A 14,105-nucleotide genomic window follows, 5' to 3' on the forward strand; every position below is an offset into this window, starting at 1 on the left:
TTTCTATTCTCTCCTTTCTGAACTCTGGAGCAGAGCTCGCTGCAGTTGGGAGGCTGTGATTGACATGGAGCGAGGGCCTGCCACACAAGCACACATCATGCACGCCCTGCTCACCCCGGCCCAGCCCCTGCCCAGGTGATTCCTATGGAAGTCTCAGAAACAAACATCAACCCACAGCTCCCCACTTCCCCAGGCCTGGCAACAAGCCAGTCAACGCCCTCCCTCACGTCCAGGTGAGCCAGTCTCTCCCTGCCAGGCGCTGTAGTCCACATCAGCAACTACCCGATTTGGGCCTGCCCAGTCATCATGACACTTAGCGCAGGAGGAGCTGCTGGTTCCTGATTCTGGACAATTCGATGACAAATGCCATTTCCACACATGAATCTGGGCAAAGCCCCAGCTCTCAGACACATCATAGAGCCCCAGGTCCCACCTATCCCCACCCTCACAGAGTCACACCCTCCCTCCCTCTCCAACCTCTATTCTCACCCAGACAATCCATCACGAGACCCCACCTCCCTGTCCTCCAGCGAGACTTCAGGCCACGGAGGGCCAGATCCTGCTGCACATCGTGGGAAGGAATCTATTCCCTAGGGGGTAGGGGAGGCGGAGCCCACACTTCCCACCTTGGGGGGCAGGGGGAGTGGGTGCCACAGGGGCCACAGGAGTCAGGCAGCCTGGACTCCAGCCTCCCTCCACCACCAGGCCAACCGTCAGCAACACCCCCTCCCAGCCTCCAGCCTCCAGCCTCCACCAGCACCAGGCCAACCGTCAGCGAGACCCCCTCCCAGACTCCAGCCTCCCTCCATCATCTGGCCAACTGTCAGTGAGACCCCCTCCCCTCGCTGAGTAAGAGCAGTCAGGGAGACGCCATTAGAAGGTGGGAGATGCCAGGAGCCAGCCCACTCCAAGCCGCACTGCCCACATTCCCATCAGGATGCGCCTTGCTGGGAACCCAGCCTCAAGGCGGCTGCGAGTAGCAAGCAGCTCCCCAGCCAGGGTTTCTAGAACAACAACATAGGCATTTTATTTCTTTTCATTAAGCTTCTTAGTTTCTTAGTATCACAATGGAATGATGAGAAAACAACAAAAACGTGAGTCTTTGCAAATCTCTGACAAAGAGTAGAGATCTCAAGGCAATTGGGGCCGGGGAGGCTTGACAGACGCGCCAGAGCAGTTCCGACGTCACATCTCTCCTTGGCTGGAATGGTGAGAAGGTGGCACTGTCGTGAGCTGTCCTTGGCGATTCTGCCCCATGACCCACATGCGCCTGGTCTGCATGGGCCACCCCATGGGATTTCCCGGTGCCTCCTAGTACCTGGCCACACACCCCTTCACCTGCTCCAACACCCTGGGAGCACCATCCAGTGCTCAGGTGGACCCAGAAGCCAGCTCTGCTGGGCAGCGGCAAGATGTGGAGGAGTGGCAGAGGCAGGCAGCGTTGCTTGCGGTGGGAGAAGCCAAGGAGTGTGACCGAGGCCCGTCTGGGAGACATCTGTGGTGGAAGGTAGGGCTGGCGCAGGTGGCAGCAGCAGAAGTCCATGTCCCCAGGCAGTAGCAGGCCTAGAGCTTCACAGTGCCAGGGGGCAGGCTGTCGTTGCAGAGTCTGTAGTAGCGCAGGTCGTTGACCAGCCTGTGCACATTCTGGGTGAATGAGGGCAGGTCCTGGAAGGCAGGGGCATAGCTGCAGCCGACAAAACACCAGGTCACCCACCCACCAGACCCCAACAGCTACTTCCATCCCAGAGTGTGCACTGAAGATAGGGGAGCACTTTCTAAAACTCAAAACTTCTATTCACTGTTGCACTGCGTGTCACAGAGGCTCTGTGCCAGGCGCTGCGGGAGAAAAAGAACAAGAGGAATACGTCCCTAGGGCCTCTTGCGTGCCAGACACTGCTGCAATCAACATACAGACATCAACTCACTGAGTCCTCACCACGAGGCTGCCACCAAGCTCTACCAGAACCACTAGTCTAAGGACAGAAAGACCAAAGCGCTGCACCATGAAGAAACTGGCCCCAGCTCACACTGAAGGGACCAGCACACTTGCTCCTGAGTCCGGCCCCTCAAACACAGACATGGCTGTGGTGACAGCCCTCTTCTTCACCATGGCCCCTTAAGGTGACACGCACACCCACAAATGTCTGCAGAACCCTTACCCACGGGGCTCCAGGCCACCCCTGCCACTCGAGAGCCACCCGAGCAGCAGCACACACAGTCCCAAGGCCTGTACCGCTGGGCGCAGCGTGGGCCATGGAAAGCCCTGGGCCAGAAGTGAGGCCCTGACCTCTGCCGTCATGCACACGGTGAGACTCTGCTTTTTTTTTTTCAGTGTAGGTCCCGGTGAGGACTCAAACAGGCCCAGCAAGCGCCAGCAGAGCCAGGAGCAGGACCAAGTTCATTTTCCTGCCCAACCACTATTCCTCTTCCAGAACTCCATTCAAAGCCTGCACAGACGCCTCCTATTTCCTGGCCCCAGCAGCCAGGTCAGCACCTCTGTCCTGAGCTCTCTGCTTCTGGGGAGTGTGTGCAGGCTCTGGGGCCAGAACACCCAGGTCTGCCTCCTGCTTCGCAGCTCTACCACTTCCAAGTTCTGTGAACTGCTCACCTTTTGAGCCCCCGCCATCTGTGAAATGGGGGAGTAACAGGACCCGCACTTCAGAGGCTTGTTAGAAGGCTTACTTGAGCCAAGACATGTCACATGCTTGGTACTGTGTGGCCCACAGAGGGCGCTGTATTGGCCTGTCTACCATGAAAGACTTGGTGAAGGCTGGGACTGGTGCCCCAGTTCCTGGCCCGGGGCTTGAGAAGCAGCTGGCTTCAAACACACAGTGCATGATTGAATGGAAGGCGGTGATTCTTTTATTTTACCCTCAAAAAAACAACTAAGGGATGTCTTTTAAATCAGTGGCTCCCAAATGCCAAACCAGAATTTCCTGGGTAGAACACAGAAGTCTGTTTCTCCATTTTTAATAAGTACCCCAGGTGCTTCTGATATAACTAGATTTTTTTTTTTTTGAGACAGAGTCCCGCTCTGCCGCCCAGGCTGGAGTGCAGTGGCACAATCTCCGCTCACTGCAACCTCTGCCTCCCAGGTTCAAGAGATTCTTGTGCCTCAGCCTCCTGAGCAGCTGGGATTACAGGCGTGTGCCATCACACCTGGCTAAGTTTTTTTATTTTTAGTAGAGACAGGGTTTCGCCGTGTTGGCCAGGCTGGTCTCAAACCCCCTAACCTCAAGTGATCTGCCCGCCTTGGCCTCCCAAAGTGCTGAGATTACAGGTGTGAGACACTGCGCCCGGCCTATAACTAGATTTTGAAACCACAGCTTTAAATCAAAAAGTTGATTGATATTGATGTCATTAGAAGCTGATCATTAAGTATTAGGATCTGGCCTCCAGAAAAAGGAAAAAACATATCCAGGGGCTGAAGTGAACTGGAAGAGGCTTAGGAGAGAACAAGTCCCAAGAAAAGGAAGATCCCAAGACAAAGGAGAACAGGATGAGTCTAAGCAAAAGCTTCCCTGCCACACGTGGCAAATGAGGAAAGCAGGCGGCCAGGTTTGCACCAGCGAGAGCAGTGTGTGCATCTGAGCACTACGGTGGAGCCGTGGACAAGCTGCTTCACGAGAGGACTCAGGTCAAGAACCCCAAGAAGACCAGGGAGAAAGCCATTTCTTCTCCTAATTTCATCAAGTATAAAGTGGTACAAGGAAAAGTTCCCAGAAGTTCCTATCAGGCAAGAGAGAGGCCTGGTCACCTGACACAGGAAGAAGAGAACAGGTAAGCCCCATGGAGAAGGAGGTCCCAGGCACTGTCAGGCTCCAACAAGATGGCCTCATGGACACCGAGAGCCAGCAGCACCCAGCTCCTACCGAGGTGCTGCACGGGTGGGGACAGCCCACCTGACAGTCCCTGCACAGGTGGCAGCAGTGGGACAAGAGGGTGAGTACTAGGAGGGCTCCTCCCAGGACCTGGCAGCAACTCAGCCCAAGCTGAGCTGGGGCCGGTCTGGAAAGAGCCCAAGACAGCCGGGGAACTTGGGTCCCACCTCTAACCCTGGGGACCCAGAAGTGCAGCTCCCAAGCACCAACCATCGCAGCCTGAATGCAAGCCTGGGCACACTCCAATGCTGGCCCCACTGGGGCTCGCCACCCAGGAGGGAGAACGGCAGGGCCCTGGGTATGAACAAAGATGCCAAGACAAATGGAGGTGCTGCAGAGCCAGGAACTCGGGACCTCCATGGCTGAGACTAAGAACATATGTGCTACAGACACCAAGACTGGGGAAAAGGCTGTGCCCCTCAATCAGGCTACAGCACCGGGTCAGCAGGCATCTCGTGAGCTGCCGCCAAGCTGCAGGGTGGGCACAGACCACGCCCAGAGGCCTTAATGTGCCCCCTCCTTGCTGCATAGGTGCCAGGCTTGCATGCCCACTCTGCCCTCCTCTTAGCCCGGCCTCTTTCTCTCCTCACCCGATCCATCTTGAAATTCCGCCCGAGCACACTTTTCTGGTTGGCATCCACACCATCACAGCTGGTCAGGAACTCTGGGAGGAAGGCGGCAAAGAAGCCATCAAAGTCGACTGAGGCCATGTTGTAGATGGCGATGCCAATCTCCTCCTGCAGAAGATCATGGGACTTGTGGACCAGGACCTGGAGCAGCACATTCACAAACTGGAACAGCATGGCAGTCCGGAAGATCTTCTGCAGGCAGAGAGACCAGGTGAGCGGCAGCCGGCCCCCAGGGGCCTGTCCCGGGACCCATCCACTTTCCGTCGCACTCTCCAGTGAGTAACCTGAGGGTGGGACACAGGCCACGATGCCCCTAATGGAAGAATATTTCCAAGAGCTGGGGCACTTACCTTGTGGTACAGCTTCTGCTTGGTGTTGAGAGTCTCCAAGTAGAAGAGATTTTGTTTAAAAAGGTGGATGTCGGGCTGGAGAAAGGACTGTCCGAAAGCCTAGGAAATGAGACCACCATTTTATAAACTGCAAGACCAAGCACTTCTGGAGCATCTACCCCATGTCAGAAGAACAAGTGCCAGGGCCAGGGTACCCATTGTCTTGAAGCTTCTGGCCCACCAGCTCAGACCTCTGCGATGCTCCTCCTAAGTCTCAGAGTTCATGTTTTCCCCACCGGGCCTTGCTTCTTATTATGGTCTCATATATACCTTTTGTAACGAACCTCTAGAAACCCATCACAGGACCTGGCCTTGAAGCAAGAAGCTCACACCTCTAGTCAAATCCCTCAGCAATCTTGGCAGACACCAAAGCCTGCCTGCCTGCTCCCGCTCAAGCCAAGCAATCCCCTCCCTTGCCCTCCTTCTCCTTGCATCCCGTCTCAAAAGCCACAAGCCCTACAGGCTCCTTCATGGAGCCTCTACCTGGAGGTTAAGCCTCTGCCTAGGGGCTAAGCAAAGTATTTTTAAACTGCTTTGGAATTCCTGGGTGTAAAAGTTACTAGATCAGTCCGGGCATGGAAGCTCAGGCCTGTAATCCCAGCACTTTGGGAAGCCGAGGTGGGCGGATCACTAAAGGGTGGCAGTTTAAGACCACCCTGGCCAACACGGTAAAACCCCATCTCTACTAAAAATACAAAAATTAGCCAGGCGTGCTGGCAGACGCCTGTAATCACAGCTACTCGGGAGGCTGAGGCAGGAGAATCACTTCAATCCAGGAGGCAGAGGTTGCAGTGAGCTGAGATCCTACCACTCACTGCACTCCAGCCTGGGTGACAGAACAAGACTTGTCTCCAAAAAAAAAAAAAAATTACACGAAGTGCCCTGCTCCAATAGAAAGAATAGAAAGTGACCATGGGGGCAGTGGGGGAGGCCGGTGGTCTGCAGGACCCCCCTACAAAACAAGTGGTGACTGCTTTGTCATTCTGTCCCTGGGCCCCTAAGCTACCAGAGGGGGATCTTGTAATCCCTGCAGCAGGGATGAGATCTCCATGATGACCAATAGTTTCCACTTATTTACTGTTTAAAGTTAGGTTCATGGAAGTATAACAGAGTAAACTTTTGAGGTTTATCTTTCTATGAATTCTGACCTACCTGTGGATTTGTATCACCACCATCACAACCAAGACAGGACACTTCCATCGCCCAGAACGTCCCCTCACACCCTCACCCCTAAGGCAACCACTGCTCATTATCTGTCCCTGTGGTTCTGCCTTTTCCAGAATGTCATAGAATGGCATGGGATCCTACCATGCATAGCCTTTGGCATCTAGCTTCTTTCACCTAGCAGAATGCATGTGAAACTCATCTATGCTGCTGATTGTACCAAGAATCCATGCTTGCTTACTGCCGAGTACCAGTCCCTTAGAGGCACGCATGAGCCTGTTCATCCATTCAGCTGCTGGATACTCAAATTGTTTCCAGCTTTTGGCAATTATGAAACAGCTTCTATAAACATCAGCATACAGGTTGTGTGAACATATGCTTTCATTTATCTTGGGTAAAATACTTAGAAGTGAGACTGCTAGGTCATACAGTAACTACACATTTAACTTTAAAAGAAACTGCCAAACTGTGAAACTATTCTCCAAAGTGCCTTTCACCAGCCCTCAGCGGGGACCAGGCAACAGCCTGCCAAAGAAGCCTTCCAGGCAAGGACAGCGTTCAAGAGAAAGGCAGGGGAGGCGCAAACACTTGAGTACTGCAGACCTGAGGCCTCGCTGGGTGCCAGGGATGGGAAGGCCAAGGCAAGGGCACGTGCCTGAAAAGAACTGCCACACAAGAGTCAGTGAGTGTGTGTGCATGCCCATGCGCATGCTGTGTGCTAGTAGGGAGCTGGAGGGAGGGTGGAAATCCCGCTTGCTTCCCCATGAGGAAAAGCATGCACTGAAAAAACCAAAAGAGACTCCCCTAGCTAGACTCAGATGAGAACGTCAGACACCTGAGTGCCGACCCTAGGAGCGTGCCTGACGCAGCCACAGAGCAGGCTGGCTGTCTGGGCGAGGGGATGCCGTCCCAGTCTTCCACAGCAAGGGGTATTTAGCCCCCCAGACAGTGCACTCTCTCCAGTGGACAGCTGCATCTGCCCTGAAAGCGAATGCTCCCTCCCAGGGCAGTGTTTCTCCCAGTAATGGTCAGAGTCAGAATCATATTGCAGGTCCGGGGCCCTCCTGCGGAGACTCATATTCAGGCAGCTCCCCGCTAAGAAGGCCCTCGGTGACTCTGGCATAGGCAGACACTTTACACTTGGGGAAACAGCACTATGAGGTCAGCGGAACTGACGTTTATCAAGCATCTCCAAGTGTCACGCACTTTGTGTATGTCATCTAATTTAACCTCACAAAAAATCTGTGACCCAGGCAACATTAGCTCCACCTTACAGATGAAGAAACTGAGGCTCCAAGAAATTAATTAACTTCATCAATACTAAGAGGCAGAACTGAGCTTCAGACCCGAGACTGTGGGGCTTCAAAGACAGCACTCGCTGCAGTGGTCAGGTTAGAGGAAGTCACCTGGCAGCACCCCCGCCCCCATGTTACCTGCATGATGGCACTGAACTGGGGCTCATTCTCCATCTGCTCCTCAGCTATCCCCCTCTGGACACTGGCCAGCACGGTGGACTTGAAGAAGTACCTCCAGTTGTGATGGAGCGTCCGGAAAAGGAGCTCAAACAGCTCGGCCTTCACATCAGGGGAGGGACGCTGCAGAGACACACAGACGCTCAGACCTGCAGCTTGCGGAGCTGCTCCGGCCTGGGCCCAGGGCAGCAAAGATGCCTAGGAGATGCCTCGTGACAGCAAGCCAAGTGTCAACACTCCATCCACATGCCTGTCACTACCTGCGCAAAAGACATCCAGCCCCTGGAGTCCTGTCACTGCCTGTGCAAAAGACATCCAGCCCCTGGAGTCGGCGGTTCACACCGCGAGTTCTTCAGGAGAGACATGGCCCACATTTGAGAGAGAATGCATGGGTCAGTGCCAAGGGCCCCTTTTTCTGATGAGCACTCAGCTTTTACACTAGAAAAAAGCTACCAAGTGGATGAACAATTAGGAGTATGGATTTTCTGTTCTATTCGACCTGTCAGATCTTCTTGCTTGTTCCTTTTCCCAGGATAAAAAATGCTGTCCCACTAACCTGTTGGTCTTACACAACCACGGAGGCTAAAGACACACCCAATGCCTTAAAGCAATTCTGCTCCCCAGAAGGGGAGGGTTTAAAGAACACTTGGGAGCCAGGCTCTCTGGCCAGTCTCCTCTTTCCCAGCAGCCAGGATTCTGAGAGGAGTTAGAGAAGGGTCAGGCTCAGCAGTGTTTTGTCATCGAATCCAGCTCCCCCAATCCCTTATTCCAAATGTCTCTGCAGAATTCAAAATTAGAAGGCCCACATACATTCCAGTTCAGCCTTGATTAAAATTAGACAGACACCAGGGGCCACAAGCATCCACAGAAGAAGCCTCATAGGCCCAGTGCATTTCGTAATGCACAGCAACCAGACCTGTCCGAGTCTCAGTTCAGACAGTTAAAGATTAGCTCTTATTTATATGACTATTACCAAAAAAACTGAAATTAAATCTATACTTATTCTGGGTCTTATTATGCTGACTGCCTGCCTATTTTCTAAGAAGGACAAAGGGCTTTCCTGTAACATTGAAAGGTTTGTTTGAATGGTTTCAAGAAATTGCCTTGTATCCTCGAGACCATGAAAGTTTCTAATAGGAAAGTGCATATGTTAGAATGTTTGCTACAGAAAACCAGAGTCTCTTAAAGGTATAAAATTTGCCGCAGGAGCCTGATCTTAGCAACTGACCCTGTGGAATAACTGCTATGCTGACACTAGACCAGCTCCAGTGAACTCGATCAATATAAAAACACTGTACCACACTAAAGGCCTTCTTCCTTGGGAGAAACTACTTTATAAGCATATTAAACTAACAAATGAACTTTAAAACACAATGCATTTTCTGCGAAATCTCATTCCCTTCCCAATCTCGAGATGGGGGTGCCGCACAGGGGACCGCCTGAGCCCCTACCTCGGCAATGATGGGATACACTTGCTCCATGCACAGGGCGATGATGCTGGGGAGAAAGGGCTTGAACACCTGGCCTGGCTCCTGGACCACCACCTGCAGGATCTTCAGAAACTTCTCCACCACCCGACAGCCCGTGCTGCCCTCGTGGAGGATGCTCTCGGCTAACTGCTCTCTACAGAGGAGAAAGCCACACAGTAAGCAACCACATGTTTCTCTGGGGGCCAGCATGAAAACCCATGCTGTGGCAAGTGCAGAACAGGAGCAAAAAGCCACACTTTGTCGCCAGACCCACTACTTCTCCCTTGAATCTGAAAACTGTAGATGGTGGGTCTGTGCTTACCTGGTAAACATGTTGAGGAAAGTCTGTATGATTTGCTCAGTGAAAGGCACACCCATCTGTACTCTAAGGCCTCGAAACAGAGTGAGGAAGAAGCTCAGCATCTCATCAGTCACATCTGAGAAAAGGGGCAGAGACACCGTCAGAGGCTTGCACACAGTGAGAACCAGAACCCTGGGCTTCATCAACCTACTCCTGAAATCTGCACTATATCAGCTTTCTCTACAGCTTCCTGCTGGAAACATTTCCCCCAGCACCATCCGGGCCAGTGACAGAAAGTGGAAAATGACTAGGGACATGCTAAGAAAATAGTTCTGGTATAGGGAACCTCCACCTGGTGGCTCACTACAGGAAATGAAGGTCATCTCGAACCCTCCCTCATTGCCCGACATCCAGTGATGGTTAGAGTTTCACTGGAGAGGGATCACTTTGTGCCCACACTGATGAAACTAGTCAACTGGGTCAACACCTGAGTGCTTAAGCCATTTCCCCCTATGACTAATAATCCCTGCAGCTGGGTCAGGGGTTAAGTGGTTGAAAGTGGATAATGAAGGTGTATTTAGGTTACATGGCCCTGGTCCATTAAATGGATTAATTGCAGAAAATACTGGTTACATATAGGGCAGCTTCACTTCCAGATCTCAACAATCATCTTGTGTAGTGTGTTTCAGCCCTAACTGCATGCAATCTGCTTGCAAGAGGCAATGAATATTTGCTGACTGAGAAGTGCTTGATATTTCTCTTGTAAAACTGACAAGACTACTATAATGCTGTCATGAGAGCTGGGCAAGTACATCCACAGAGCTAGAGAGGCCCTCTATCACTAACAGTGACAGACAAGGGTGAGGGGAACGTTCTCGGCAAATGCACCTTGCCACAAAATAAGGAGAACTAAGCCAAAAAAGCTCTCTTGCCTTCTCTTGTAGGTGCCAAGGCCCATACGGAGAGCTCTGCTCACTTTTCCAAAGGGCCTTGGCCCCAGACTCCACAAATAAACATCACTGCCCTTTCCCTTCAGTACCGGGTTTCATTGCACGGAACAAGTCAAGGCCTGTACTGCACCGACTCAGTGTGCTCTACAGATCTAAGTGGGCATTCTGGCCCTTGTTAGCACCACCCACCAGTGGGGCCTCTGGGCCAGCTCCTACCTGACTGATGGATAAAAGCTGGAAAGAGGGCCAGGGAGACCTGAACAGATTCCTGCAGCGACTGGTAGCAAATCTGTCGAGACTTGGTGGACTCCCCCGAGATATTCTCCACAATATCTTCTAAGACGCTGAGTGTCTGGTGGATAATCAGTTTGGCTGCAAATCAAGATGAGTTGCAGGTTATAAGCTGTCTGGGGAGAAAGCATGGTAAGAGGAGACACAAGGGAGGGGGAGGAAACTTGCAAAGGTACCAAGAAGATGATCACACGAGTCTCACTAAAGGAACAGTCTCTTGATTACAATATAAATTCTCCTCTCTTTATGTTTTAGTTTTTGTTTTTACTATTATTACTGCCAGGACTCCAGAAGCCTGGAGTGTGTGTTGGGGAGAAGATGCCTGCCTGCCTGCTTGCCCAGGTTTTTGCCTGTTTTGCCTCTGGCCATCGGCAACAAGTCCACAGAAGAAAAAAGATAAATAAATGTACCCCCAGGTTGGGTGCCTTGGATTTAATCAAATCTAAAAGATAGTGAATAGACTGGTAAGAAAATGAGTGTCATAAGGTCACAGGCCAGGACGGACACATGCAGCTCAAACCTTGTCCCTCAGTGGGACGCTACTCCAGCCCAGTAATCCCACAAACACCTGCCAAGCACAAGTAATGGTGCTGGCTGCAAGAACAACCTGCCTGATCCATCTCTGGCCTATTAGCCCTGTAGCTTGATAAGGCATATAATTACTGTTATTATGTTATTGACAATATATAATGCTAACCCGGAGATGACTTTTGACTCCATATGGCACACAGGGAAAACAGATGTAGTGGGCCGCAAACAGGCAGAGGTCAGAGAGCCCTGGCTATGAACCACAGGTGATCATCTGAAGGCTACGTGCCGTGGGCAGGACCCTCATCCGTCTGGGAGAGCTGACAACCCCACCCTGGCAGTGCTGCAGTGGGGATTAGAGACAAGGTCCTGAATGATGCTAGCAGTGTGCCAGCCATCTAAGAATCCAGGACGGAGATGCTGCCATTGTTCCCAGTGCGAGTGGAGTCACCCTCTTAAGATGCAGAGTTTCCCACCACCCTCCTCAAGGTGACGCCCATGGCTCAGCCTGAGCCTAGTAGACTCAACCCTGGCGACCGCCAGAGGCTGAGCCAGAGCTGGGCTGAGAGCTGCCTCCCACCTGGCAGCACTCTCTGGGTCCCCTGAACCCCAGTGCTCAGCAGCCTCTGTGGGACTGCCGCAGCTTTGAGGAGGGGGTACGGCAGAAAGAAGACATGCTCAGGAGGTGGATGGAGGCAGGCCTGGCCCTGCTGCCCCTCATCTGAAAATGTGGATAGAGAGCATCGCCCCACTCACAGGGCTGAGGATGAAGGAAGACGCTTCTCGCCACAGGCCTGGTCCTGGTCCCCCAGTCACAGTGACACTGGAGAGTAAAGGAAAGGCTCACCTACACTGCTGAGCAGGGAGCCATCCACAACTACAAGCACATGGACTTCTACTCAGCCAGGAAACCGCACTCAGGGCAGCCACTTCCTCAAGAACGCACAGGCAACAGGGGAAGCAGTTTAAAGCAAAAAACCAATAGTCAACAGACCAAAATCTGACCTCTGGCATTTAAGGAAATTCAAACGAGGACAAAAGATGTATTTAAAAAAATATACAAGTCAAAAATTGAAAGCACTGTAAGTATATAATAATAGGAGAATGGGGTGGGTAACTGTTGTACTTCCATGAGACAGGACATTATAAAACCATTAAAAACCTTTTTTCTTTTCTTTTTCTTTTTTGTTTTCAAGAAGAAAGAGGCAATGCGGCAAAGTGGTGCAGACTACAGGAGCTGGAGCCATTCAGACCCAAGTCCAACTCTTGACTTCGCCCACTTTCTCTACAGTCCTGAGCAATTACACCTGCCAAGCACCTTCCCAATGGACAGACTGGCAGGCCCTACTCCCAACAGGCACCCAGACTGAGCATCACCAAGGATGGGACAAACAGAAGCAATGCAAGAGGAAATGCAAACACGAACATGCACCACTACACTACAACCTATGGAAACAATCAGGCAAAACAAGACTAGGAGACATATGACAAGAAAACAGGCCTGGACGCTTCAAAAATGCCAATGTCACGAAAGACAAAAACTGGGCATGCTCTTCTGGATCAAAGGAGACTAAAGAGATATAACAACCAAACACAGTTAAAACTATCCTAGATTACATCCTAGATTTTTTTAAAGCAAAAAAGAACAATTTGGTTAACAACTGGGGAAAGTGTTAATGTGGCTACATGTTAAATGACATTATTGTAACAATGTTTAATATCTTGTTCTATATAGATACAAAGGTTAAGTATTCAGAGATGAAGTGTCAATTATCTGCAACTTAAACAGCTGGCTTTTAAGAAAAAGTGTATTGTAGAAAAGAGAGCACAAATGTGGCAAAACATTCACAATTAGTGGATCTGGGTGAGAGAGATGCAGTTGCTCATTTTCTTACTCCTTCGGCTAGTCTGTAGGTTTGGAATTTTTTTTTCAAAGTATAAAGTTGCGATAAGAAAAATGAAACTTTCCAACCTTCATTTCAACACTGTGGAATGAGGATAAGACATACCTCACAGGGTTACAGGGTTACACAGGAAGTTACATGAAATAATGTATACAAAGTGCTCAACCCAGTGCCTGCACACAGTCAGCATACTGAAGACGTCATTCACAGACTACACTGCAAACCCTTTCAGCACACAGTGGCATCACACTTCCCTGCCCTCTGAGTTAAGCCAAGCCCATGTAGCTGGCTCTGGCCAAGGAAATAGAGGTGGAAGTAGTGTTAGTTTCAGGCAAGACCTTTAAGAACCACTACGCAATTCACCGCAATCTCTTCCAGAGTGAACACACTGAAATGGAGCCTTCCACAGCCTGGGTCCCTATGTGACCTCCCCACTCTGCTGACCCAAGCTGGACATATAGTACAAACAACATATCCTTTTTCTTCTTGTATTAAGCCACTTCGCTTTTGGAGTTGTTTGTTACCACTGAGCATATCCTCGCCCATGCAGACCAACATAACTCCCATGTAAGATAAAGTGCGGAAAGGAGACCATTACACGTGATAAAGCGTGACTCCAAAACAGCTGGATGCAAGCCCTGGGAAAGTTCCTTAATCTTCTAGACCTCAGCTTCCTCATGCTAATCATCAATCAAGATCATAACAGTACCGAACTCAAAAGGCTGATGTGAGAACTGAATGAATTACTGATTTTTGAAAAATACTTAGAACCAGGAAGAGACCAACACCAGACTTTGAAAGTTGATGCTGGCACAGCCAGAGACTTGACGATGGATATAAAATCACCAAGGCAAAAAGCCTAGTACACAGTATACCCTCAATATGTCAGCTACTCTCATCCAGCTATGTAACCATGAAGCATATTTTAAAATAGAAAAGGGAAGGTAAGGAGGAAGCATGGTTAAAATGGTTACTTTCTAAAATATTAAAACTGGTCAGATTTAGGAGTTACTTTTTCCTTCTTTATATTATTCTATTTTAATATATTTGTACAATGCACATATGTTAATCTTCCTGGTTATAAAAGTAGTGTTTTTTAAAGAGTATAGTATTTATTACTATTTCTG

The 14,105-nt window shown here is 50.5% G+C and overlaps 1 protein-coding gene across 14 annotated transcripts in view; it reads right to left on the reverse strand.

Moving 5' to 3' along the window:
* Positions 1-1,001: 1,001 nt before the first annotated feature.
* Positions 1,002-14,105, reverse strand: part of XPO6 (exportin 6) — a 114,263-nt gene continuing 101,159 nt past the window's right edge. For 11 of the 14 annotated variants that reach the window (XM_054533697.2, XM_054533696.2, XM_054533700.2 and 8 more), the window contains 7 exons: positions 10,472-10,627; positions 9,327-9,441; positions 8,987-9,158; positions 7,497-7,658; positions 4,861-4,959; positions 4,472-4,702; positions 1,002-1,684 (listed from right to left, as the gene is read on the reverse strand). In XM_054533697.2, coding sequence (XP_054389672.1) covers positions 1,049-1,684; positions 4,472-4,702; positions 4,861-4,959; positions 7,497-7,658; positions 8,987-9,158; positions 9,327-9,441; positions 10,472-10,627 — 1,571 coding nt within the window. In that variant the 3' untranslated portion in view covers positions 1,002-1,048. The remainder of the gene's footprint in view (positions 1,685-4,471; positions 4,703-4,860; positions 4,960-7,496; positions 7,659-8,986; positions 9,159-9,326; positions 9,442-10,471; positions 10,628-14,105) is intronic. The other 3 variants (XM_002826268.6, XM_054533703.2, XM_054533702.2) reach the window with 1 other exon arrangement.

Source organism: Pongo abelii, chromosome 18 (assembly GCF_028885655.2).
Source record: "Pongo abelii isolate AG06213 chromosome 18, NHGRI_mPonAbe1-v2.0_pri, whole genome shotgun sequence".
Classification (NCBI taxonomy): domain Eukaryota; kingdom Metazoa; phylum Chordata; class Mammalia; order Primates; family Hominidae; genus Pongo; species Pongo abelii.